This window comes from Schistocerca americana, chromosome 9 (assembly GCF_021461395.2).
Source record: "Schistocerca americana isolate TAMUIC-IGC-003095 chromosome 9, iqSchAmer2.1, whole genome shotgun sequence".
Taxonomy (NCBI): Eukaryota; Metazoa; Arthropoda; class Insecta; order Orthoptera; family Acrididae; genus Schistocerca; species Schistocerca americana.
In genome coordinates, this window is record NC_060127.1 from 81,335,878 (window position 1) to 81,363,574 (window position 27,697).

A 27,697-nucleotide genomic window follows, 5' to 3' on the forward strand; every position below is an offset into this window, starting at 1 on the left:
GTAAGTACTTCTAGAAAGGAAAAAAGAAGGAAACACATAAAGTGAAGGTGTCACGTGGAATGTTGGATATTTCATATTCACTATTATTATTATTTATTTGTACAACATTTTTTTATTAAACCCCTACTCTGTTTTATCTAAGTAATCCTTCAATGTATAAAATGTATTGCATAACAGGTACTTTCTAGCTGCCTTATTAAATAAGTGTATTTTTGCAATTTCTTTAATCTCTTTTGGTAATTTATTGTACAGTTTTATTCCTTGGTAGAAAATGCCGTTTTGACTTTTGTATTTAGTTTTTCGTGGTAAATGTTAGTTGAGTCTACCTTTGGTTGCATGGCTATGGACAGAGTTGTTTGTGCAGTAATTACCAATGTTATTTTTGATGTGTGTAACTGACTGGTAAATGTATTCACGTGGAGCAGTTAAAATCCCCAGTGTTTTGAACAGATCTTTGTAGTGAGCTCGACTAGTACTTTTGGCTATTATTCTGATGTCTCTTTTCTGGAATTTGAAAACTGTGTTCATAATTTGTGCGTTTGTTCCCAAAAAAAGAATGCCATAGCTAAGAATTGAGTGTACATATGAATAATATGTAACTAAAAGACACTGCATGTTACACACTGATGATAGGAGTCTAAGGGCTTAACATGCTTATGACATTCTGTTTGCAAGTACCTTTGTGTGTTCACACCACTCCAACTGAGAATCAATATTCATTCCTAGAAATTTTGCATTTCTTACAGTCTATAGAGGTGCCATCTACATTTAATTTAACATTGTCAGTTTTCCTCTTCAAACTGAAATTCATGGCATTAGTTTGCTTTATGTTCAATGTCACTTTGTCGCTTATTGACCAGTCATAAACTTCCTTGAGAGTTTCATTTGCTTTCTCGGCAAGGAGTTCTCTTATTTTCTTAGTGACTACAATATAGCCGTCATCAGCGAAGAGAATTTTTTCACAATGAGTAACACTAGTGGGAAAGTCATTGACGTATATCAAGAATAGTATTGGTACTGATATGCTACCGTGCGAAACCCCTATATTAATGTATTTTGGTTCTGATAAGTGTTTTACTAAATATTTAGATCTATTTGAAGTATGTGTTATCTCTACTCTTTGTGCCCTATCTGCTAGGTATGATCGAAACCAGTCGTTAGCTACCCCTCTTATTCCAGAATGAGATTTTCACTCTGCAGCGGAGTGTGCGCTGATATGAAACTTCCTGACAGATTAAAACTGTGTGCCCGACCGAGACTCTAACTCGGGACCTTTGCCTTTCGCGGGCAAGTGCTCTACCAACTGGGCTACCGAAGCACGACTCACGCCCGGTACTCACAGCTTTACTTCTGCCAGTACCTCGTCTCCTACCTTCCAAACTTTACAGAAGCTGTCCTGCGAACCAGCAGAACTATCACTCCTGAAAGAAAGGATATTGCGGAGACATGGCTTAGCCACAGCCTGGGGGTTGTTTCCAGACCAAACAGAGAGCTATATCTGAAAACGGAGAAACTAACTGATGTAATGAGGAAGAGGAGACTACAGTTTTTTGGACATATATTCAGAATGGATAACAACAGACTAACCAAGCGGATATTCACATTACTCAATAGCTACAAATCCAAGCCAGCATGGTTCATAGAGACTGAAAAGGACATTGAAAATACTGGAGTTACAATAGACACAATAGAAAACAGAACACATTTCAGAAAGGCAGTTCAAAAGGCAGAATTTCAGGAGAGAAAGAAAATAACTAGACGAAAGTGGACTCAAGAAGAAAGGGAACAACACTTTAAAAGGATGAAGGAAATTTCGAAACTGAAGAAATCTAATACAATGAAGAGTAGCCAAAGTTGATTCACCGTACCCTCCAAATGGGTTATTCGAAAGCAAAAATTTGAGCAATCATTTACGACAGCAGAATTCACAACGATCTCGTTGGCGCAGTCTTGCCAACCACTACCAATCATCCACACTGTTGCCCTGCAACTAACTAAAAAAAAACTGCTGCATCTCTTGGTTTCTCTGGACTGCACAGAGGTTGTGGTTGGACCTTCGGTAGGCTATCTGTTTTTTTGGGGCAGGACCACGGGTTTGTCTTGGCCTCTTCACCTCATACCTTTACCCCAAACGCCAAACACACCTTTGGTTCACCTACGATGCGGCCATCTGTTTCGCTGAGGCACGCAATCGTACCCACCTTGGCAAGGGCTATGATTTATGGAGGGCAGGGAAAATTTAGATAGAGAGAAAAATATCTCGGCATGAATCACATAGGTGTACACTAGTCAAACATCAAGATATACAATGCCCTACCAGTAAGTACTGTCAAAATATTACATGAACACTTGTACATATTATGTGGTAATAAACTTCACACTGCCCTTGTGAAGTACAATACGTGTTATGGACGTAATATCTTAGAATTTGTATTAGTTGTAAGGAATTCTCGCAGTGTTCAGTAAACGTTTGTAATTTTTATTAACATAATACCTGATCACTGGTAATTATTTTCGTTGAAAAAGAACAACCGCCTTCACTCATTAGTGATTATATTTCAATTCACAATGCATTTCAAGCGTGTGAGCTGATCTTCAAGTGTTTAGACGGTCTGCATCATTTTTTTCAGATTCAGATTAATTCTGCTCCTGAAAAATACTGATGTAGACTGTCAGTGCATCCGAAGATAAGCCCCAGGACTCGAAGTGCGTCATGCGTTAAATTAAAATCACGATTTTGCAACAAGGCCGTTGGTCTTTATTTTACGAAAGTAATACAGTCACGGAGTAAACACTGACAACAATGGATAAAATTAAGTTATGGTAATTATTGCTGTAGAAATCTGGACCTAAAGTCGTATCTGTGTTTAACAATATATAATGTACCGGTAACAAATGACACATTCCGCTACCGAATGATATTCTGCACATCGATCCACGGAGTGCGTATTGAATAAAGAAAAAGAAAAATCTGCTAAAAGAAATAAACAGAGAAACAATTTCACGGGTAATGTAGATTTTTTGACCGGTCACAGCAGTCGAAAATGTCTTCTGCTTATCTTACATTTCATCTTAAAACATTGTTCTAAAAGACTAGTTTGCACGACATTATTTTTTAAAATTTTCCCCATCTAAATCCAGAAAGGGCATCCTAAGAAGCCATGACAGCAATTTACTCTGACGTTTCAAATCAGTTTAATGTTGTTTCTGCCTAAAGAAATTATTTTTTTCTTTTTTCGTGCTGAAGGCATCTTACGATAGACTGCGCCAAAAGATTTCTTTTAAAAAGCCGTTATTTACCCCTTCCTCCCCCGCCACGGAGCGGGCTATCAGCGGCCGTGCTTCCACTTTTTAGCTTTTGATTAAAAACAACACATAAAAACAATTACAAGAATAAAAATAATGTTTCTCAGGTTAGGGACTTCCATGCACATGGGACTCGAGAAAGAGTGATACGAGAATGGATGTGGGATGAGTATAGCGAAGGGTCAAGAGGTGGTGGGCTAGGAGTGAAGTTAGTGGGAAAAGGGTGGTTTGGAGCTCCCTTTGGAAAGGAGGAGGTAGAGTAGGCTATAGCTAATTGGATGAGTAGATCTCACGAAAAATTTCTTGGTCTCGGAGTTCGTTGAAGGAAGAGAGTTTAATGCCGTTGATGGTAAGATGCAACGCTAGCCAAGTCGAAGGACAGAGGAGGGAATGGGCCATAGTTTTATAAAAGATTTCATCTTAGCGTTCACATTAAGTTAACTTTGCTACTCTACCTATTCGATAATGAGCCTTTTTTTGTCTCTTACGGCGTTCATTTGCTTTGCTGTTATTTTATAGGGTACCGTAGTTATTTATTTCTTCTTAGACCTAGATGTGCCATACGGACTGCAACAAAAAAAGATTTCTGTTCACAGAAACAGATCGGTACATTCATTAGTTTCCAGCCTTTTCATTTATTTTTTTACGTACAATAGATCGTGCCCGTGTGAAAAAAAATTTCTACGATTGTAATCGTGCGTAGTATGGGGATAGTACGTAGCGTGGGAATCGTTTTACCAATTAAATCTTCACTGAATACAGCTACTTTTCTATGTGCGGTTTTGGAATAGGAAATTTTTGGCTTCGTCCCTTCAAAGTTTGAAACCAACAAAACGGCTCGTCATTTTTTTCTTCTGTGATCGAATTTCCACGTGTAATTTTTCGTTACGCTTGTTCAATGATCTCGCTTATTACCTCCTCCTACTCCTATTGTTTATTCCAAGCAAACCAAGCAGTTTCGATGTGTAAGTGATTCTTTTTGTACTTAGAAGTGTCATAGTTTGCTCGCACAGGGTGAATGAAGCGCTAAAATGATATTCGATTCACAAATAATTTATACAATGGTTCCAAATCATTAAGACCTAATTGCATACGTACGTATACCAGTCAGTTTCAACGACAGTCTGGCTGTGTCGATTAAAAAAAAAATAATAATAAAAATAAATAAAAAAAAGAACTGTGTTTTGTAGACAATTTGAAACATCGACTACTTTAATATGAAACTAAAAATTTGTATTTTAGAGTACCTCTCCATTCTCTGCCTTCAATAAATAACCAAAGAATTTGAGTTCTACTCGTTACAGTTATCGAGAAGTTATTGTGTCTCTCTCAATATCACACTCGGGCATTGTGCAGATTCCTGCTGGTAAAAGATGTGAAAATACCTCACTTGACGAAATTAATAAGGTACCGTTGGTATACAAGCATAAGGAAACTGAATACCATCGCCGGTTCGTAATAATTTTTGCCACGGGGCTGTACTTGAAGGAAAACAAAATCTACCTTTCAGAATAAAAACCGTACCTCCACACAAATGCTACGTAACATGAAAACGCACTTCGTATTAATAAAATATGTACGTCCTTGCAACTTTCCTTCGTTTTAAGAAATGGTGACCGCTCTTAATTTGGGCGCCCATGTATGTAGGACAACTCTATTTCTGTTCTGCAAGGCGCAACATTTGCTTATAGCTGACCTATATTGCCAAGCAACCATCTCTGAATTCTGTGTGCCAGCCACCCGAAATACAATACACGGTCAGAAGTAGTTTACGAACCACTAAAGAGCGAAGTTGAGCGTGTCAGTTATACATGTAAATTTTTTCTTTATTCGCTGAAGTGTGTTAGTGCATATGACATTCGAATCTTATTCCATCGCCCTTTCGACCACTAACCTCCAGAACTTTCTCGCTACAGCCCGCAAAATGGTTCCACAAGTGGCTTATTACCGACGCACCAAAAATCGTTAGCAGCCACCCAATCGGAACGAGTTTAAGACATAATTCGAATAATTCTGAAAAGCTAGAGTTCTGACGAGAAATATACGACGGTCTTCAGTTGTTTTAATTTCTTTCACGTCTAAAATACGTGAGCATGTGTGTACATATGATGTATGCGAGTATTCTGTCAATAATAGACCATCCCTTGCACAATGACTGGGATGCTAGACCTGTGTTACGCTTTCTTTGTCTGCTCTCTGCAGAGACCAGTGTAGCCAACATAACCGCTCTTGTCGTCGGAAACATTTCCTCACATTCTGAATAAAAAACCTGTTAAAAAGTGCACTTGTCAGTGATGATTAGGTTTTACAAATGGAAGATACCGAATGTAATTTGAAACTAGTATCAAATGAAAGAGAAGATTGCAGTGATCTTAATGTTTAAGTTGCCATATGTTGGTTCTTGACTTGCCACAAAGCAAAACGTAAAAATCAGTAGACGACCTTGTGCAAGTGGCGAAACCTGTGCCAGTAGCGAGGAACTAACACAGCTGTTCGGACGTAAATAAACAAAGCTCAGCATATTTCTCTTATGTGGAACAGACAACTGTTTGTTTCTTCGCATTTCGGAAGGAAAATAAGATGTAAGTGTTATTGTGAAATGTGGATAACTACTCTCAATTTGATGCAATAACGAGGGAAGTGCTGTTGCTCAAAGTGAGTATATTTTCTCCAAGAAACATCAGGCTCTTTGTGTACTTCTTTGACAGAGCGATTAAATTATCTCAGAGAACACTATATTCGTGATGTGGTAACTGCAGAGGGTTCAAGTTTTCCTTACCGTTTAAGATTTTCGCTGCCTGCGCGTGTGGATAAAATTTGCTGTTGAATTGTCGAATAGGCTGTAAAACAAAAGAAAACAAGTAATACTTAGACCTTTTGTTTTGGTTCCGTGTTCCACCGCGTGGGTGGCGCTCTGCCTGTGACGCAGACGCTTGTCCAACACGTCGTAATCAGCTGGTAGCAAGCGAACGGCGCAGTGAAAGTGGCGGAGGGGCAAACAAAGAAGCGAGCGAGCGATACAGCGACAGTTGCGAAATGAACGCCAGGGACGGCGGAGCTGCGCCGAAATAGATCGCGGATCTAAACAGTAATACCGTGTACCTCTGAAAACGCTGACTGCAGGCCCTTTGCGTGTGTTTGTGTGTGTGTTCGCAGTGTTTAGTGCTCAGTTAGTGTAACCTGGCCATTCCTCTTACAGATCATATGAAATGCCATCGCTTCTAGAGGCCTTAGACAAAAAGTATGGGAAGGAGGAAGATGACACTTTGGACCTGGACGTGCCCATAGCAATCTACGTTCCGAAGAAAGGACCCAGAAGGTGTATCCCGTCCCTGTTGGTGCTAAACGACTGTGATATTGAATCAGCCGGAGATGAAGACCAGCTTGGACTCAAATGTCATGGTGTAGAGGAGTTAGACTTGGCTCAAAACAGGCTGTCCAGATGGAGAGAGGTAAGCTGTTATCTGTAATTCTTATCCCGCAGAAAAGTGAAAAACTCCGTGCTCTTTGCTATTCTGATCTTTATTTTCGTTTAGTAATCTATATGCCAAGGTGTGATGTGCCTTACATGACAGTTTTTTTTAATTTTGCCCTTTTTTGTGGTGTAAGATTTTGTGTAGCAACGTGTTTGAATCTGCCACATGAACAGTGTTATTTCTGTGCTTACTGAAGTGATCCAAAGACACTCGAAAACATACTATCAAATTTTGCCAACAGCCTATTGGTACATAATGATATTGTTATGGTACATGCCAGGAACTGTCTGCTCGAATAAGAGAGACCTCCCTCCCATTTTGCACTTTTTGTAGTTAATGTACAGTATATCTACACAATACACATCAAAATACCCTCTTTGTCAGAGACTTTCCCATGTTGTGATATAGGTTTTCTCAGTTTACCTTTGAGTTTTAGTTCTTAAAATATGATGGGGGAACGTAAATATTAGGCTACTATGCAGAGTAATTTAATACCACAACTATTAGATGTTCATATTTGTTGGCTACATCAGCTCACCACCAGATTATCACCTTCCAACATAATCAAGATCTCAGGCTACACTAAATGTTAGTCTGTTCCGCATGCAAGATTTTTTTGAAGGGTGCAGTATCACTCTGATCACTGTGTAGCCCATATTATTGCAAACTTAAATGTATCTCTGAATGTTGGTGAAATGAAAGAACATTGTACACAAACTGAAAAGAATGAGATCAATTCATGATGTATCATCTTCTCCATACATTTCAAGTTCTTGTTGTATTTATCATGAAATTCCAGCAATGAACCCAAATGGAAAAATAAATTAAGTGCTGGTTACCCATAAGATGCTTAGTTGATCTTATTAACAATAGGCCTATTTCTGGCATGCGATGACAGAACACTGACAATAGGGCCTATTTCCTTTGCATCTGTATTATATTTTGGAATGTTGGTTGTAGTGACATACTGATCTGTACCATAGCCCAAAGTATAGCTTAGCTTGAAAGGTGACAATTTGATTTGGCAAAGCCAAGAAATGCGAGTGTCAAATTTTAGTTGTGGTGTAGTTAGGTTGATAGATTACAGTTTGGTTTTGAGTTTCTGAAGCAGTATTGAAGATTTCTGTTAATACAACTATTGCATGTTGTTTCTATGTATGTTGACATACTGAATTGTAAACACTGAGTTGGTAAAATGTACAGGTCTTTTGCAGCTTTTTTATGTGTATGAGGTTCTACATCTACTCCTCAAGACAACATACGGTGGGTGCCAAAGGCTACCCTGTACCATTAAGTCATTTCCTTTCCTGTCCCCTGACAAATAGTGTAAGGGAAAAATGCCTGTATGAGCCCTAATTTCTTGTCTTTTATCTTCATGGTCCTTATGCACTATGTATGTTGGCGGCAGTAGAATCATTCTGCAGTCAGCTTCAATTGCCAGTTCTCTAAATTTTTGCAATAGTGTTTCTCGAAAAGAACATCACCTTCCCTGAGTTCCTGAAGCATCTGCGTAACAATCATGTTGTTTGAACCTATCCATAACAAATCTAGCAGTCCACCTCTGAATTGCTTAACATCTCTTTCAATCCAACCAGGACTGAGTGAGGTGGTGCAGTGGTTAGCACACTGGACTCACATTTTGGAGGGCCGACGGTTCAAATCCACATCTGGCCATCCTCTAGGTTTCCAATGATTTCCGTAAGTCACTTCACGAAAATGCCGGGATAGTTCCTTTGAAAGGGCACAGCTGACCTTGTTCCCTAATCCGATGGCACCGATGACCTCACTGTTTGGTCCCCTCCCCCAAATCAGCCAGCCAACCAACCAATCTGACCTGGTATGGTTCCCAAAGACTCAAGCAGTACTCAATTATAGGTCACACCAACATACTGTGTGTGGTCTCCTTTACAGGTGAACCACTCCTTCCTAAAATTCTCGCAGTAAACTGAATTGACTAGTCACCTTCCATACCACAGGTCTTCCATGCTCGTTGCATTTCATATCGCTTTTCAGTGTTACACCCAGATATTTAAATGACTTGATGGTGTCAGGTATGACACTAATAATACTGTATCCGAACCACCGTCAGGTGGCTTGCGGAGTATGGATGTAGATGTAGATGTACAGGTTTGTTCTTCCTACTCATCCACATTAACTCAAATTTTTCCAATTAGAAATTTTTGTCTGAGTCATCTTGTATCTTCCTACAGTCACTCAACTTTGACACCTTACCGTACACTACAGCATGAGTGGAAAGAGTTTTATAGCTGAGTATTGCACTCCTTTCTGTTAGATTCACTGGAGGGAAGCGCATATCACTTTTCCTTATTGTATTTATCTGCAGTGTATTATTGACAACAAATTTCTCAATTACAGAAACAGTTGTTTCTAAAACATACGTATGTGTACCCACACATAATTCTGATCAGTTTCTTTGCCTAAGTGATAAGTTGCCACATATGTTTGCCGAGTTTAACTTGCAGTTTTAACTTTGATGGCGAGATTGCATTAAATATGGCATGAATGTAAACTTTGGGCTATGCTGCTGGTCAATCTCTTATCACAACATTTATCTGACATTCACTTTCATTGGCTTCTCCAGCTCAAAATCAAAGTATCCCCTTCAGACTTAACCTAGACCTTGGGCTACTCTCCAAATCCATCTGTCACCAAGGACATGATCTCAGGAAGACATGGAGTGTGGGGAGGAGGGGCTGGGCATATCACACTGTAGCCATTAATGTCGAACATTCCACAGGGCCGATCATGGCTTATTTCTTGTTGCTGTTTTATGTGAATTTTTTGCATTCAAGAAATAATAGAGGGACTGATAAATTTTAGGACTTGTAAAAACTTAACACTAGAAATTCTTGTTTGGTTTACCATGTAAAACTAATGGAGAATAGTTCTTAATTTGTTATTTTAGTCCATAAAATGAAGCCAAGTGTGCAAAGTATGTTTTGAAAATGGGTAGGGGGCCTACATATTTTTTAATATATGTTGCATCTAAAATCTTTAAAAAATCAACTAAGAGCAATATCACATAAATAAAAATTTCCCTTCCTCCAGAAAAAAAATCATACCTGAAAGGGTTAATTTGTTCATTTGACTATTTCTTCTACATAATAGATGACTTCTTGAACGTAATTTTATATATTTGTAACATATTTCTTCATAAATATTGTAAATGGCATGCTCTAAATTATAGCACTGGGTGTAAACATAATTTATAAAGCATATTAATAATTGGGAAAAGTATTATTCTTGTGTCAATAACTGTTAAGATGAACACTTACTTCCTATTGTTCTGGTATTAAGTAATCTCATTAATGGCATATTAGACTGTGCTTCTGGAAAACTGACCTTGTCTAACAACACACCACATTTCAATATAAACATTAATATTGATAGCTTCTATTCAATGAAAGAAATATGCAAGGAAAACAATGCAAATAATGATGCACAGTCTCTAACATTATAAAAAAGAACAAAATTAACTAAACTATTACCAGCTCATTGAAAAATCAGAACTTGGAACCACAAGTAACTATTGTTGTGTGTAATAGCCCTAAATGATTTCAACAGCAAATGCCAGAAAGACATTATTTCTCTTTAACTCAGCAGTAAATTCGTTAACGAACTCAAAAAAGGCTTTCTGTCGAGCAACTCTTATAGACATCACACTGTGAACTCTCACACATGCTATTGGTTGTGACATTAGTGAAATATAAGTGGCTTCAAAAACAATGTTACACATTATTTCAGCAAGTCAAGTAACTTTTATCGGATTTTGGCAAGGAGTTAAATTGGAGTTCACTTCTAAGAGCTTCCTATTGTTGAGAAGTTTGGTAAAAGCTTAGAACTCATTCAAAGGAATCAGTCATTCAATTATCGATTATGCAATCATATTCATCTCTCTTGGTATCGATTTTGCTTGTTTGAACAATGTTATGGGATTTTTCAAGTGTGTGATTTGAAACACAATTATACAGTGCAAATAATGATTGTCTGCTAAAATATAACTTCAAGTTAAGACTTAAAGTTTTTGCTATTTTGGGACTGAACTGCAAATGTTTCAGTCAACAGTGTTCAGTATTCTTGGAAATGTTGCGCTCTGGTAGCACTGTTTCTTGAGTATGCCTTATGTTGCACTGGTTAGGTGCTAAATTAATGTCGGTTTGTACTATTCACTCAGAAATGTGTTAGTATTTTCATTTAACACAGATTTGCTGCGAAGTTAGTCATACCTGTTGAGTTAATGTTCTGGGTTATGAATCATTTACATACAGAAAGCTCTGCGTGTGAGTGACACCTCATTAATTCTTGACTGATTTCTTGGTACCAATCAGAACATCGGAGTTCCATGGGAAAACTAGCACTTATCAGAACTCAGTTGTTTGTATTTATCTATTTTATTAGTCTCCTCCTCTTGTGTGTTGTGTCTCTACATTGAGTTAAAACCTTTGTCAAAGTTATGGAATTAAGCTTTGCAGTGTTGGAGTAGTTTACTTTACATCTACTAAGCAACTGTTTTTTCGTGTGTTATGTTCCTTAGACCCTGTCACGAAAGGGAATCCCCAGGCATCTGTGACAAATGAAAATATACATTACCACAGAGAGGCAGCTGCAGTAAAATTTCTTGTAGCATATGTTGATAATTAAAAATTAGAAGAAGACCATTACATTAAAAACAGAGCTACCAATTTCTTAGTGATGATGGAAGTGTGTTTATCTTGCAATTTGTTTCCTATAGTGCTAGTCAGAATTTGATAATGCAGTATGCATATAAGTGGATAATTTGTAGAAGACGTAACTAGCCAGGCGAGCTTTTAACTAATTGTCTTTATTTGTTTTTATTTATTTCCCTAGACAGGCAGAGTTCATATGAAGAGTATTTTGATAGTGTGTGTTATGAGAGAAGAGTAAAAACAAGTTTTATTGGTTGTAGCTACATTGGTATTGGTTGTTAAAATACAGAAGTATTGTCCTGGAATGTAGGCCCTACCACAGAAAGTACTAAACACAGAAGCAGAAAACAAGAACTTTGTTTTTTAGAACAAATTTCTTATATTTCTATGTATTATCAGTATTTTTATTTTTCCTCGGACTACTGGTTTCTGTCAGTGATGACCATCTTCAGTTCTATTTTTAAAAATGTACCATTATAATTGAGCCATAGTAGTAGTGTCCAAAAATGCACTCAAAATCAGGTTAGCATTGTCACACATAATAAAAATGGAGTAAACTAGGCCAAAATGCCAGCAAAATCATCTTGTGGACAGTGTTACTGTTCGTAACAATCTGAGGTACGGATGCACAAAAGTATGTGTACTTTATTAAAAGACTGAACTCTTTGGCAAGTCATAGAACCAACAGAAAGCTGGAAGTCAGTGAACCTTAAACAATGTGGACAATATACATTGAAAGTTGTTTTGATGTTCTTGTGACCTGAGTCTTGCTTGCCTGCTTGAGTGAGGTTTCCTCACTTGTCAGTTAAGTCCTGTGTAGTCCACTTTTGGTCTTTCAGGATTATCAGGTGGCAAACAAGTTTCACTGAGAGAGGATGTTGTTTCACACAGATGATCAGCCACCTGGCTAAGAATCTGACAGTTCTCACGTCAATATAATTCTAGCTGTTAGCCTCATGCTCGGGTGCCTATGTTTCACTTGGCTACAGCCATTCTCATGCTGGTTTCAGATCTTTGGCATACTGCGCCAGATGCCACGCATCAGATTTGTCAACTTGAGTTTCAACGACCTCCGAGAGGACCTCATGTTCCTGGACAACAATAATTCTTTCCGCTTTCTTCGGAACCTGGTGCTGAATGGCACGCGGATCGACTGGAAGAGCGTCCGCAGCCTGCTGAAGATTCTTCCCAGGTAAGGCAGGCCACAGCTTTGCCTAGCCTTGGGGATGCTTGGCGTGCTGAGTTTTAGACATAAACAGGTGTAGTTCTTGGAGCAAGTGTCACCGTTTTTGGATTATCACAAATTTCTGCTAGATGATACCACTAAGGCATGACATTACTCTTATTTAAAAATTTATTCCTGTTAAAATGATGGTGGCTCAGAAATCAGTCAAGATGTTGCTTTAAAGTGGGCATTTAAGGAATCAATGTTTAAAAAAATGAAAAATTCACCTTATTGTTTTTGTTGGATAATTTTTGTAGGTTTTTGGTAGTCTAATTCAATAAGTTCATCTCAAATCGCTTCCTTCAACTTTTCATGATCTGTCTTCGGAAAAGGCTGTTCACAGTTGCTGTGCACAATTTCGTCACAGCCATGCTGCAGGAATTTGACATTTTATCCTATTAATGGCTATGTAACAATTTGCTTGTAAAAAAATAGAAATCTTAGAAATTCTTACATTAACGTCAGCAATTTCTGTTGGGTGGTTGGTTGAATGCATGCCTCTTTGTGCTACTTTATTTTTACAACTAACAGATATTTTCCAAGATGCTACTGGGCTTTACCATAATCAAACAGCTCCCATCCGTAAGAAAATAAAAAAAAACCCTTACCTCATTACCCATTCTTTCTACAAATTATCTAAAAACCCAGATTCAAAGACTGAAATGTACTGTTACCAATGTAGCAAGTAGCAGTGAGCATTATAAAGCTGTGTCACAAGTACTAATGTACTGTAAACATCACTTAGTGTCTGCAGATGGAGGTACCTATTTTCTTTGAGAAAGACCTGTGTAATCAAGTAAACATCAAGTAACCAGTAGAAGTTCCAGAGCAGTGATTTAATGTAATGGAGGAAGCAACAGTTTCCAAAATGATAACTGTCATACTGATTTACTAGGCTGAATTTAGCTCACACAAGGACAATTTTCTTGTCTTTTATTAATGTATACCTTGAGTTGTTCTGCATTCCTTATAGTCATTCTTGTGATGAGATCTACAGACATTCCACGTGGGGAAAAATATATCTAAAAACAAAGATGATGTAACTTACCAAACGAAAGCGCTGGCAGATCGATAGACACACAAAGAAACACAAACATACACACAAAATTCAAGCTTTCGCAACAAATTGTTGCTCATCAGGAAAGAGGGAAGGAGAGAGAAAGACGAAAGGATGTGGGTTTTAAGGGAGAGGGTAAGGAGTCATTCCAATCCCGGGAGCGGAAAGACTTACCTTTGGGGAAAAAAAGGACGGGTATACACTCGCATACACACACATATACAGACACAAGCAGACATATTTAAATATGTTGTTGAATGACAGGTGAGGTATGAGTGGCGGCAACTTGAAATTAGCGGAGATTGAGACCTGGTGGATAACGGGAAGAGAGGATATATTGAAGGGCAAGTTCCCATCTCCGGAGTTCGGATAGGTTGGTGTTAGTGGGAAGTATCCAGATAACCTGGACGGTGTAACACTGTGCCAAGATGTGCTGGCCATGCACCAAGGCATGTTTAGCTACAGGGTGATCCTCATTACCAACAAACACTGTCTGCCTGTGTCCATTCATGCGAATGGACAGTTTGTTGCTGGTCATTCCCACATAGAAAGTGTCACAGTGTAGGCAGGTCAGTTGGTAAATCACGTGGGTGCTTTCACATGTGGCTCTGCCTTTGATCGTGTACATGTGTGTGTGTGTGTGTGTGTGTGTGTGTGTGTGTGTGTGTGTGTGAGAGTGAATACCAGTCCTTTTTCCCCCCAAGGTAAGTCTTTCCACTCCCGGGATTGGAATTACTCCTTACCCTCTCCCTTAAAACCCACATTCTTTCATCTTTCCCTCTCCTTCCCTCTTTCCTGACGAAGCAACCGTTGGTTGCGAAAGCTTGAAATTTTGTGTGATATATATATATCTCACACACACACAAAATTTCAAGCTTTCGCAACCAACGGTTGCTTCGTCAGGAAAGAGGGAAGGAGAGGGAAAGATGAAAGGATGTGGGTTTTAAGGGAGAGGGTAAGGAGTAATACAGGGTGATATATATATATATATATCTTTTTTTTTCTGCAAGCCACTGTGTGGCGCGTGGTAAACGGTACGTTGTACCGATATTATTATTCGTCTTATCTATTCTTTTCACATACTGAGCGAAAGGGTAAAAAGACTGACTGTATATACCCTGATCTCTCTTATCATATTCTGGAGAAACTGACATACCATGTTTGACTATTAAGTGATTGACTAATTATGTTCTCTATTATATTTTTATGACACAGTCTCATGAGCTCATGTGCTGTAAAAATAAAAAAAATAAGAGAACATTGTTGTATTTTTCACTATCACCAAGGTGGCAGCATAATACAATTTCTCTACATGTATCCAATAGGGTTTCACAAAAACTGCATCACTTTTTTTTTTTTTTTTTTTTTTTTAGGGTACCCTTATAAGTTCGCCGAGCATTTTTGCTACCCTTTTGTGTAGACTATATTGACCTCTTACAGCCATAAAAAACCCCCAGGGGACTCGCCACTCTTTGGCAGGTTCGTGCTTGGCTATCACGGGGCCCCAGCCTTCGCAGCAATCTTTCCCTTCCATGTTGCATGTCTATCCCTTTGCTACTCTTTTTCCTTTCCCTTGTCTGGTCTGTTATTGGAGTATTCTGCATTGTCTGTTGCTGACATACGAACAGTTTCATCACTGTCTTTCATTTCCTTTTCCTTCCTTTGTTTCCCTTCTCTCTTTCCCCCACTTCGGCATCTGAGGTTCCTCTTTTTCTTCTTCCTTCCTGTGCTGACGGCCGGCCCATGCGTCTGATTTGTAACAGGTGACTGGGTAACATGTAACTCCTAGTCCCGATCGACAGGTAGGGTTCTCGTGTACCCCGTGGCATAGGCCAGGCCCAGGGATAGGTAATTGCCTGAGCTGTTCTCTTCCCAAACTGAGGATTGGTCCCCCTGTCAGGTGTACAGTAGGTATGACCTGAGGTGTGAACAATCACGTAAGGTGGATGTGTCCTCTTGTGAAGGGGGTGTTGCTGGTGCAAGAAAAATATTTGTTTTTGTCATACAGTAGACACTTCACATTTTTGTGACAACTACAGGTAATAAACAAAGAATTGTTTCAATGACAGTCAAATGTACAACATTCAAACATTATTATAAGGAATGGCCTATGGGAATTGTTATAAAATGTAGTACTGCAAGACACATTTCATTTCAACAAATTAAAAGTCCTCATTGATGGAAGTCATCTGTGGCATCAAACACCACCATGATTTTATTTTCTCTGCTAGCCACTTTTATCAGAATTACATATACAAGAATTGATCTGTCAGTATGAAGTTATTTAAAAAAAAGTGTAGTTTAAGCCAGGTTTTCACTGGAGCAAACAAGCTAACAAACAAGAGTGAAAGAGAATTCTGTCTGGTGTACCCGGTACACCTCGTGCAGATCTTTCAACTGGATGCCACTGGAGCTACTTACATGTCCCTAACCTTTCCCAGTTAGCTGATCAGAAAATAGAGACCTGCAGTTTAATGTGGAATCCGAACTACATGTCTTTCGTGACCACTCCAACATATGTGAGAAGTGAATGCTCGGTTAAAAATCATAGTGAAAAAGTTGTGATCTGAACGGGATTTGATTCCCGCACACTTTGGATCACGAAATGTGTGCTTTACCACTAGACCATTTTTGTTTGAGAAAAGAAAAGAATGTGACCATTAGCCTTTATATTTGTTTTGGAACTGCTAGCTCTTGAGATGATGCTTGACCTCAGTAATTAGTGTTCTGTTTATAAATTTTCTGTCAATGCTAATGAGAAGCTAGGGAAAAACAGCAGCTGACACACAAGGAAAATTTTGGACCAGCACTAAGGAGAGATGCAGATGCAATTCCGTGTAAAGTGCACGATCTCCAAGCATGTCATGCTTCCATACAAATTGAGACACTTAAATTCTTCCTTGCCTGTGCCATTTTGTATACTCAGTCAAGAACACTCCGCTCACCATGCAAGATAGAGTTGTATCCTGTATGCTGAATATTACCTCCAAATACCAAAACCTAATGACACAGCGTTCATAGGCAATGTTCGCTACCTCGCATTCTCTTCCGATCCCTCTAGTATAAACGACTCTTTGCATATTCAAGGAAATAATAGTGAATTTTTTGCAAATGCTCATTTGCACATGTTTGCTTCCATTCATTCCATTGTAAACCAGGCTTAAGGTGCTTAAAATTGATGTCTGTGAATGCCGAGTCATGCACTAGGTGGGTCGGGCTGCACAAACTGCTGTTATAAGCTGTTCTTTGCACGGCAAAAATGGGTAACTTCAAAATTTTTACAAAATACTTGCAGCATCTCCCAGCAGCTAAAATTTTTGCAGTGAATTTCTTTTGTTGTCTTCTTCCTATGTAAAAATTTTCGGGATAGGTTACGACATGTCTTAATGGACCATTCCCTTGTAAGTCTTCTATCTGTCTTCCCTGATAAAACAATGGAAAATCTTGGATGGAATGTAACAATATTATGAAAAGGACAGTTGCTGCTCACTGTATAGCAGAGATGCCAAGTCGCAGATAGACCCAACAAAAAGATTATCACACAGTAAGCTTTTGGACAGTGCTGATGCAGAGAGGTTAGGCGGGGGCACGGGAAGAAGACAGACCGGGCGCGGGAGGGGGGGGGGGGGGGGAGTGTAGCAGAAAACGTGAGAAGTAAAAAGATTGGGTGCGTTGATGGAATAGTGGGCTTGTGTAGTGCTGGAATGGGAACAGGGAAGGGGCTAGATGGGTCAGGACAATGGCTAACGAAGGCTGAGGCCAGGAGGGATACAGGAATGTAGGATATATTGCAGGGAGAATTCCCACTTGCTCAATTCAGAAAAGCTGGTGGGAAGGATCCAGATGGCACAGGCTGTGAAGCAGCCTTTGAAATGAAGAATGTTGTTGTGGGCAGCGTGCTTAGCAACGGGGTGGTCCAGTTGTTTTTTGGCTACAGTTTGTCTGCAGCCATTCGTGCGGACAAACAGCTTGTTGGTTGTCATGCCCATGTAGAATGCAGCACAGTGATTACAGCTTAGCTTATAGATCATATGACTGGTTTCACAGTTTGCCCTGTCTTTGATGGGATAGGTGATGTTTGTCACAGGACTGGAGTAGGTGATGGTGGTGGAAGAAGTCTTGCATCTAGTTCTATTACAGGGATAAGAGCCATGAGGCAAGGGATTGGGAGCAGGGGATGTGTAGAAATGGATGAGGATATTGTGTAGCTTTGGTGGGCGGCAGGATATCAATGTGGGAGCGGTGGGAAGGAGAGTAGGTAGGACATTTCTCGTTTCAGGGCACGATGAGAGGTAGTTGAAACCATGACGGAGAATGTAATTCCGTAGCTCCAGTGTACAAGGTTGGGAGGGTAATTACAGTCTGTGAAGGCCTCAATGAGACCTTCAGTATATTTCGAGAGGGCTGCTCACAATTACAGATACAACGGCCAGAGGTGGCTAGGCTGTATGGAAGGGACTTCTTGGTGTGTAATGGGTGGCAGCTGTTGAAGTGGAGATATTACTGGTGGTTGGTAGGTTTGATATGGACAAAGGTATTGATGTAGCCACCATAAGGTAAACATCGAGGAAAATGGCTTACTGGGGTGAGTAGGATCAGGTGAGGCGAATGTGTGAGAAGGTGCTGAGGTTCTGGAGGAATGTGGGTGGGGCATCCTCAGTCTCGATCCAGATCACGAACATGTTATCGGTGAATCTGAACCAGGTGAAGGGTTTGGGGTTCTGGATGTTTAGGAAGGAATTCTGTCGAAGGCCCACAAATAGGTTGGCACAGAATGGTGCCACGCAGGTGCCCATAGCTGTACCCCAGATTTGTTTGTAGTTAATGCCTTCAAAGGAGAAGTAATTGTGAGTGAAGGTATAGTTGGTCATGGCAACTAGAAAAGAGGTTGTTGGTTTGGAATCCATTGTTCATTGGGAAAGGTAGGCCATGGGCATTAGAGATGTCAGTGTAAAGGTGGTTGTTGTTGTGGTCTTCATCCAGAGACTGGTTTGATGGAGCTCTCCATGCTACTCTTTCCTGTGAAAACTTCTTCATCTCCCAGTACCTACTGCAAGCTACATCCTTCTGAATCTGTTTAGTGTATTCATCTCTTGGTCTCCCTCTACGATTTTTACCCTCCGCACTGCCCTCCAATTCTAAATTGGTGATTCCTTGATGCCTCAGAACATGTCCTACCAACCGATCCCTTCTTCTAGTCAAGTTGTGCCACAAATTTCTCTTCTCCCTATTCTATTCAGTACCTCCTCATTAGTTACGTGATCTACCCATCTAATCTTCAGCATCCTTCTGTAGCACCACATTTCGAAAGCTTCTATTCTCTTTTTGTCTAAACTATTTATAGTCCACATTTCACTTCCATACATGGCTACACTCCATACAAATACTTTCAGAAGTCCGCTCCCGGTAGCTGAGTGGTCAGCACGACAGAATGTCAATCCTAAGGGCCTGGGTTCGATTCCCGGCTGGGTCGGAGATTTTCTCCGCTCAGGGACTGGGTTTTGTGTTTCCTAATCATCATCATTTCATCCCCATTGACGCGCAAGTCGCCGAAGTGGTGTCAAATCAAAAGACTTGCACCCGGCGAACGGTCTACCCAACGGGAGGCCCTAGTCACATGACACTTACATTTTTTTACTTTCAGAAAATACTTTGTGACACTTGAATCTATACTCGATGTTAACAAATTTCTCTTCTTCAGAAACACTTTCCTTGCCATTGCCAGTGTACATTTTATATCCTCTCTACTGCGACCATCATTAGATATTTTGCTCCCTAAATAACAGAACTCATTTACTACTTAAAGCGTCTCATTTCCTAATCTAATACCCTCGGCATCACCGGATTTAATTCGACTACATTCCATTATCCTCATTTTGCTTTTGTTGATGTTCATCTTACATCCTCCTTTCAAGACACTGTCCATTCCGTTCAGCTGCTCTTCCAGTGTAAAGGTAGGTGGCATCAATAATGATGAGCAGGGCACCATATGTTAGAGCAACAGGAACTGTGGAGAGTCAGAGAAGGAAATGGTTGGTGTCTTTTATATAGGAGGGTTGGTTGCGGGGAATAGGCTCTATGAGAACGAAGATGCTCTGAGTGAGAGCACAGTAACCAGGCACAATGAGGTGTCCTGGGTCAATGGGTTTATGGGCTTTAGAAAGCATGTAGAAGGTAGGAGTGTAGGGAATGGTAGGGGTGAGTGGAGAGATGGACTCCGGGGAGAGGTTCTGGGGTGGGCCTAAGGACTGGAGATCCTGCTGGATTTCTGAAAGAGGTCACTGTAGCAGAATTTGCCAGGTAGTGCTTCCCGTTCAAACCATCAGAATCGGGCTGATAGATTTGTTACAGGTAGGTTTGAACAACATGTAAGTGTTACGGAGATGCTTAGGAAACTCAAATGGGAATCCCTGGAGGTAAGGCAAAATTCCTTTTGAGAAACACTATTGAAAAAATGAAGAAGAAATAAAAACTTTGAGGTTCGCCGATGACATTGTAATTCTGTCAGAGACAGCAAAGAGCTTGGAAGAGCAGTTGAATGGAATGGACAGTGTCTTGAACATCAACAAAAGCAAAACGATGATAATGGAATGTAGTCGAATTAAGTCGGGTGATGCTGAAGGAATTAGATTAGGAAATGAGACACTTAAAGTAGTAAAGGAGTTTTGCTATTTGGGGAGCAAAATAACTGATGATGGTCGAAGTAGAGAGGATATAAAATGTAGACTGGCAATGGCAAGGAAAGCGTTTCTGAAGAAGAAAAATTTGTTAACATTGAGTTTAGATTTAAATGTCAGGAAGTTGTTTCTGAAAGTATTTGTATGGAGTGTAGCCATGTATGGAAGTGAAACGTGGATGATAAATAGCTTAGACAAGAAGAGAATAGAAGCTTTTGAAATGTGGTGCTACAGAAGAATGCTGAAGATTAGATGGGTAGATAACATAACTAATGAGGAGGTATTGAATAGAATTTGGGAGAAGAGGAGCTTGTGGCAGAACTTGACTAGAAGAAGGGATCGGTTGGTAGGACATGTTCTGAGGCATCGAGGGATCACCAATTTAGTATTGGAGGGCAGCATGGAGGGTAAAAATCGTAGAGGGAGGCCAAGAGATGAATACACTAAGCAGATTCAGAAGGATGTAGGTTGCAGTAGGTACTGGGAGATGAAGAAGCTTGCACAGGATAGAGTAGCATGGAGAGCTGCATCAAACCAGTCTCTGGATGAAGACCACAACAACAACATTGAAAAAAATTATAGAACTGGCATTTGAAGCTGACTGCTGAATGGTTCTACTGCTGTCAACATAAGTTGTGTGTAAGGACCATGAAGATAAGAGAAGAGAAATTAGGGCTCATACAGAAGCATACAGATAGTCATGTTTTCCCTTGCTCTATTTGCGAGTGCAACAGGAAAACAAATGACAAGTGATGCTACAGGTTAGCCTCCGCCAAGCTCCATACGGTAACTTGCAGAGTATCCATGTAGATGTAAATGTAGAACATTGGAAAGAGCATTTGTCAGCAGGTTGGATTATAAAGTCAGGGTCAGTTTGTAGGTGGTGGATTGCAGTTCTTTCTGCAGATTTAAGGTTAGTTTGCATGTAGATGGTTTGAGGAATGACGGTGAAGCAAGGTTCGTGGTTAAGAAATTCTGGAAAGTTAACAGGGGGCAATTAGGGGGCAGTAGGGATGGCTTACAGTAGGGTGGAGGAGTGAACGGAGTCAGGGAGGATTCAACATTGGTCTTTGATTGAGCCTGATTGGTAGGGTTGGTGGCAAAAAAGTGTTTCCACTGTAGGGACCAGGAGAAAGAGAGAAGGTCTTTAATAAGACCTCTACGATTGAATTTGGGAGTGGGGTAAAAGGTGAGGCCTTTGGAAAAGACTGGTACTTCTGTGGGGCTAAGGCTGTTGAAAGAAAGGTTCATGACTGTGTTTCAGGTCTGTTTGGATTCTGTGTGGTAGTAAGAGTGAATTTTGGAGGGTGGGGTAAATGTAGTAGATTCGCGAGACAAAGTTTGTCAGCTATGAGGGGACGTGGCGGAGGTTTTGGAGGTTGTTGTAGGGGTGGTGGACGTGGTAGTCTGAGGCAGGAGTAGAAAGTGATCAGGTTGGAGAGTTTTTTGAGGCAGTGTTGTGCTTGTTGCTCTAGTTCGTGGTTGGCAAGAGTTTAAATGTGTATTAGGGGATCCAGGAATTTGGGATTGCATAGCAGGAGAATTCTACAAATGGAGAGAAGGTATTGCAAGGAGGATTGGGCCTGATTGATATGTTTTTGCAGGACTAAATTCATGATGAGTAAGGATTGGCAGAATCTGAACAGGAGAGGGTCATTGTGGAAGGAAGGGCGACAGCCAGACAAGGGTAATTTGATGGTATGGCCATTTGGGGGGTTTCCATGAACCAAGCAACAATGCAGAACAGCGTGTGGGACTGTGTTCTGGCCAGGTATAAGGAAACTTTTCTGTACTGACACAGATGGAAGGAGCAAGGATCCATGGTGGTGGATAAAAACATGTAAAAATACCTAAATAACATAGAATTGTCTCAAAAAAAAATTCACAAAAATACGCCTTAACACATGAGAAAAATCATGAAAAATATGAAATGTATGAAGTAAGGGTAGACAAGATTAAATTTGAGGGTATAGGTCAATAATGCAAGGTGAAAACCAAATGAAATATTATTATTATTATTATTATTATTATTATTGTTATTAATATTAATATTTACATTCAAATAGAACTGTCAATTTTTACGACAAATGAAAGTTTTGCAGGCTTTGTACAATTCCTTAAGAGTGACCAGCAGTGTTACTTTACTGTCCATAACAATATCATGGGAAAACAATCTGACATCATTACACCAGATGAAAGTTTCACAGTCTTTGTACAATTCCTTAAGATCATCCAGCTATTATACTCTACTGTCCATAACAGTATCATGGGAAGACAGTCTTAGAGTGCTGATGATCATACACTGACCAGTCACATTAATGTGGCACCCCACCAAAAGCATGAATAACGACCTTTTGCAGCACAGACCATTGCAAGGCATACAGGGAGAGAGTCAGTAAGGTTTTGGAAGCTACTGACAGGGACATGAAGCCGTGGCATGACCAGCTGCACTAGATTTCTTGGTTGAATATCCAAGGCACAAACGGCCCGATCGAGGTGGTCCCACAGATTCTCGATTGGTTTTAAATCCGGAGAGTTTGGTGTCCAGGGGAATATGGTAATTCATCCTTGTGCTCATTGAACCACGCACACGGACAACGAGCTGTGCGACATGTTGCATTGCGCCAAGGAAAAAAAAATTAAAAGTATGGGTGGACATGTGGACATGGTTCCCAAGGATAGGTGCATACTTGTGTTGATCTATTGTACCTCCCAGAATGACAAGGTCACCCAGGGAATTTCACACCAACATTCCCCAGACCAGAATGCTCTCTTCTCCGACCTGCACCCTTCTGACAATTGTTGTGGGGTATTTGGTTTCAGATGTTTCATGCCATACATGCTATCAGCCATCTCTCTAATGGAGCATAAAACACAATTCATCTGAAAAGGCCAACTGCTGCCACTCGATGGATGTGCCATTGGTGTGCAAATTCTAGTCCTCATTGCTGACGAATAGCAGTTAGCATGGCTGCATGAACCAGGTGCCTGTTGCAGAGGCCCATATGCATCAATGCTAGCTGAACGGTCATCGAGGAGATGCTGATGGTAGCCCCTCGGTTCATCTGGGCAGTCAGTTGCTAGCGATAGACACGTCCGTTTTGCACATCTCCGCAGCCATCGTTCACCCTTCATCTGTGGCCCATGGTGCGCTGCAGCTGCTTTGGCCCAGGTTTTGGATAGTACCATTTGCTGTGGGTGGTATACTTCAAACACAACAGCATACAAACTGGTTTACAAACTTAGTTGTCTCAGAATTGCTTCTACCCTTGAACTGAAAGCCAATGAAAATGCTGTTTTGGACTTCAGATAAATCGCTGTTTTCACATTATGACAATGACTGCACTGTTTTCCACGTCCCCCACCCTCCTCTGACACACTTTACGTACTGTCCATTGCTAGTACTGCCATCTGTGATGGATTACTGCACATTGGCATCGTACATAGGAGGTGGTCACATTAATGTGACTGGACTGCGTACACATCAAGATGACAAAATTGATGGGATAGTGATATGCACGTACACAAATGGTGGTAGTATATGCACACAAGGTATAAAAGGGTAGTGCATTGGCGGAGCTGTCATTTGTACCCACGTGATTCGTGTGTAAAGATATGTGCATGACGCATGGCCACATGACAGCAGTTAACGGACTTCAAACGCGGAATGGTATTTGGAGCTAGATGCATGGGACATTCCATTTTGGAAAATCATTAGGGAATACAATATTCAGAGCGCCACTTTGTCAAGAATATGTTGAGGCATTGCCTTTCACCACGGACAAAGAATTGGCCAACAGCCCTTACTTAACAACCGAGAGCAGCGGCGTTAGTGGAGAGGTGTCAGTGCTAACAGACAAGCAACACTTTGGGGAAGAACTGCAGAAATCAGTGTGGGACATATGACAAACGTATCCATTAGGACAGTGCAGCAAAATTTGGCATTAATGAGCTATGGCAGCAAACAACTGATGTGAGGGCCTTTGCTAACAGCATGACGTCACCTGCAGCACCTCTCCTGGGCTCGTGACCATATTTATTGGACCCTAGACGGCTGGAAAACTGTGGTGAGTCCCATTTTAAGTTGGTAAGAGCTGATGGAAGGGTTTGAGTTTGGTGCTGACTCCATGAAGCCACGGACCCAAGTTGTCAACAAGACATCGTGCAAGCTGGTAGTGGCTTGATAATGGTCTGGGCTGCATTTATGTGGAATGGACTGGGTCTCTTCTTCCAACTGAACCGATCATTGATTGAAGATGGTTATGCTCAGCTACTTGGAGACCATTTGCAGTCAAACAACGATGAAATTCTTATGGATGGCAATGGTCAACATCACCAGGCCACATTTGTTCACAGTTGATTTTGTGAACATTCTGGACAATTTGAGCTAATGATGTGGCCACCCAGATCACCTGTCATGAATCCCATTGAACATTTATGGGACATAATTGAGTGTTCTTGCACAAAATCCTGCACCGGCAACACTTTTGCAATTTTTTACTGCCATAGAGGTAGCATGGCTCAGTATTTCTGAAGGGACTCCCTATGACTTGTTGAGACCACCTCACATTGAGTTGTTGCACTACGCTTGGCAAAAGGTGGTCTGATACAGTATCGGGCAGTATCCCATGAATTTTGTCACCTGAGTGTGTGTTAAATCACTTATGCAAGTTGTGAAGAGTAGTGGTCCTATTATGATTTCTAAAGGCATATCCACAGCTACTTTCATATCTGTGGACCGTGTGTTGTCCTGTGTGACATACTAGGTAACATTAGCAGAAAATTCAGTGAGTCATTCCCATATTTGCGATCATATTGCATATTATCATTCCTCAGTAGTCGTACAGCGTTGAATGCCTTTCAGAAATCCTGGAAGGTGGAATCTACCTTTTCACATGCATCTATTGTCCACTGGAAGTCATGTATGAATAGCGCAAACTGTGTTTCGTGAGTGAATGAATGACGTGATTAACTGAAAGTAATTGCATAATACCAATTTCTGTTGCTCATTAATTTTAATTCTGGTTGTGTGCTGACGTAATATGGGAAATTTTGAAATCATTATAAATGTTAGCTGTTTTCCCACACATTTCTGTGTGCTCGTAGTCTGGAAGAGCTGCACCTGAGTTTGAACGAGTACAGCCACGTCGACCTGGAAGCCACCTCTCAAGTTGGCAGCAGCAACGGCAGCGCCAGCGTCGACAACCGAGAAGACCGACTGCAGCAACAGGACAGTAGCTCGCACCCTCACCCGGACCCGCAGGTGGTGCTGCGTGGCGACGTGCCGGCATCCAGTGATGATGCGCCCTGCCTGCCGCCACACTACCAGTTCACTGGTGTCCGGAGGCTCCATTTCACGGGGAACCCCATCACACAGTGGTCGGAAGTGGCGAAGCTGGGACGCGCGTTCCCGCAGCTCGAATCCCTCGTGTTGGCAGACTGCCCACTAGAGTCGCTCGACACGGGGACAGGTAGTAAAAGTGTTACGAAATTTAACCTCGACAAGGTTCTCTGGTAAAAGCTCTCTTACTGCGTCTGTGGCTTTCTCACTGCATTTCATTTTCAATAACGACTTGCACAATTAACAAGGAGAGATTAATACAACAAATTGTGAGTCATTTGCCAGTAACCAGTCACAATGCTCATTCGTAATTTCCTATGTTTTATGAATAAACTTAGCTGGTATTTTGTTGTATTAGGTTAGAATTCAACCACATCAACAAAATTTGTGTCGAAATTGGAAATGAGACATACAAATACATTGTTCAATGACGATCGTACATCTCAGGCTCTGTTTCACACCACTCAGTTATAGCAGTCATATTTTTGTGGTGGGATTTGTTGGCTTCACCAGCTCACAAGCCAACTTAACATAAACTTCAAGCTACCTACAGGTCAGTCTCTTGACACTTCTGGTTTTCCTTCATTCACAATCGTTGGCTTTGCCAACTCGCTACAAGACTGTCATACTCTAACCTACCTTAGGTCTCAAGCTTCACTATATTCAGTCAAGCTAGCCTGGCTCTCTCCATATCAAAAACAAATATAATTACTTTGTATTTTCTGCCAAAAGAAATCGTTAGCCTTTTATGATTCTCATTGGCTACTGTATACTATCACCCGATTGAGTACAATCTATGTCAACAAATTACCGTCATCAGCACACAACGCAAAAGTGGCATACACCATAAGTGCACTTTAGCAGAGTCTTCTATCTCAATAATTTCTTCTTCTTCTTCTTCTTCTTCTTCTTCTTCTATATTGTCGTAGAAGAAACGATGGCATGTAACTGATTCTGTATTAATTTTTCATATAAATGCAAAAGTGGATGCAGCCACAGCACATTGTTATTGCTTGTCATGTGTTTCATCTTGTTGGAAAGTAGTTCATTAGTGAGCACTTCATTTGATGGAAACAGATAGCTGTAAGATATAATTTCCTAGTCACACCTGTCGGCTCATTCTGTGTCAAGACCCAGTATGTGAGAGTAGGAAGCTTTTGTCGTGGTTGGAAAGAATGGGCTGGTCTCCCATTAATCTCGCTAAATGGGTTGTAGTCTGAATTCACCATGCTGGCTTATGGATTTGTGACTGTCTGACAGTGGATTTTTCCACCATCTCTTGGAAATGTATTTTGAGAAGTCCCTGCAGTGAACAGTTCTCTGTTGAGTACTAGTAGAGGGAGCTGGAAGTGTCCAGGATAAAAGTTTGAATTCCTTTTCCGAGGCCAATTGGCTGAAATACATGTTATAAAATACATTATAAATACATATTATAAAAAGTGATGTATGTGTGTTCAAATGTCCTCTTAAACCACTGGGTCAAATTTGGTACACACATCACATTCTATCTGGAAAGAACCACCTACCTCTCAAAGGGATGAGGTTGATAAAAAGTGTATCTCCTGAGGCACATATAGCCAGATTGTATTCATCCAGTATTTGAGAATGAGAGCATTTAGTGACTTGCAACAAACTTTATGGATAATTTGAAACTTTTACAAGACTTTTTCTTGCTGATGCCGCTACAGAATGATGAAAGAAAAAAAGTTTTTCACTTACTACATTTCACTGTTTGTGCAGTGAAACTGCTGCATCAAGCATGATGATGTTTTAATTTATTACTTCTTGACTATTAACTCTATTCACTAGACATTTCATGGACATCTACATATATCAGTGAATGTACCTACAAAATTATATCATAATATTATGTGTAGTTCAGAAGATGTGATGACATCAACATAGAGCTGCATGATAACAAAACTGC

The 27,697-nt window shown here is 40.5% G+C and overlaps 1 protein-coding gene across 4 annotated transcripts in view; it reads left to right on the plus strand.

Moving 5' to 3' along the window:
- Positions 1-5,779: 5,779 nt before the first annotated feature.
- LOC124551381 (tubulin-specific chaperone cofactor E-like protein) overlaps positions 5,780-27,697 on the plus strand; it is a 71,747-nt gene continuing 49,829 nt past the window's right edge. For 2 of the 4 annotated variants that reach the window (XM_047126433.1, XM_047126436.1), the window contains exons 1-4: positions 5,780-5,888; positions 6,506-6,758; positions 12,481-12,662; positions 25,536-25,900. In XM_047126433.1, coding sequence (XP_046982389.1) covers positions 6,516-6,758; positions 12,481-12,662; positions 25,536-25,900 — 790 coding nt within the window. In that variant the 5' untranslated portion in view covers positions 5,780-5,888; positions 6,506-6,515. The other 2 variants (XM_047126435.1, XM_047126434.1) reach the window with 2 other exon arrangements.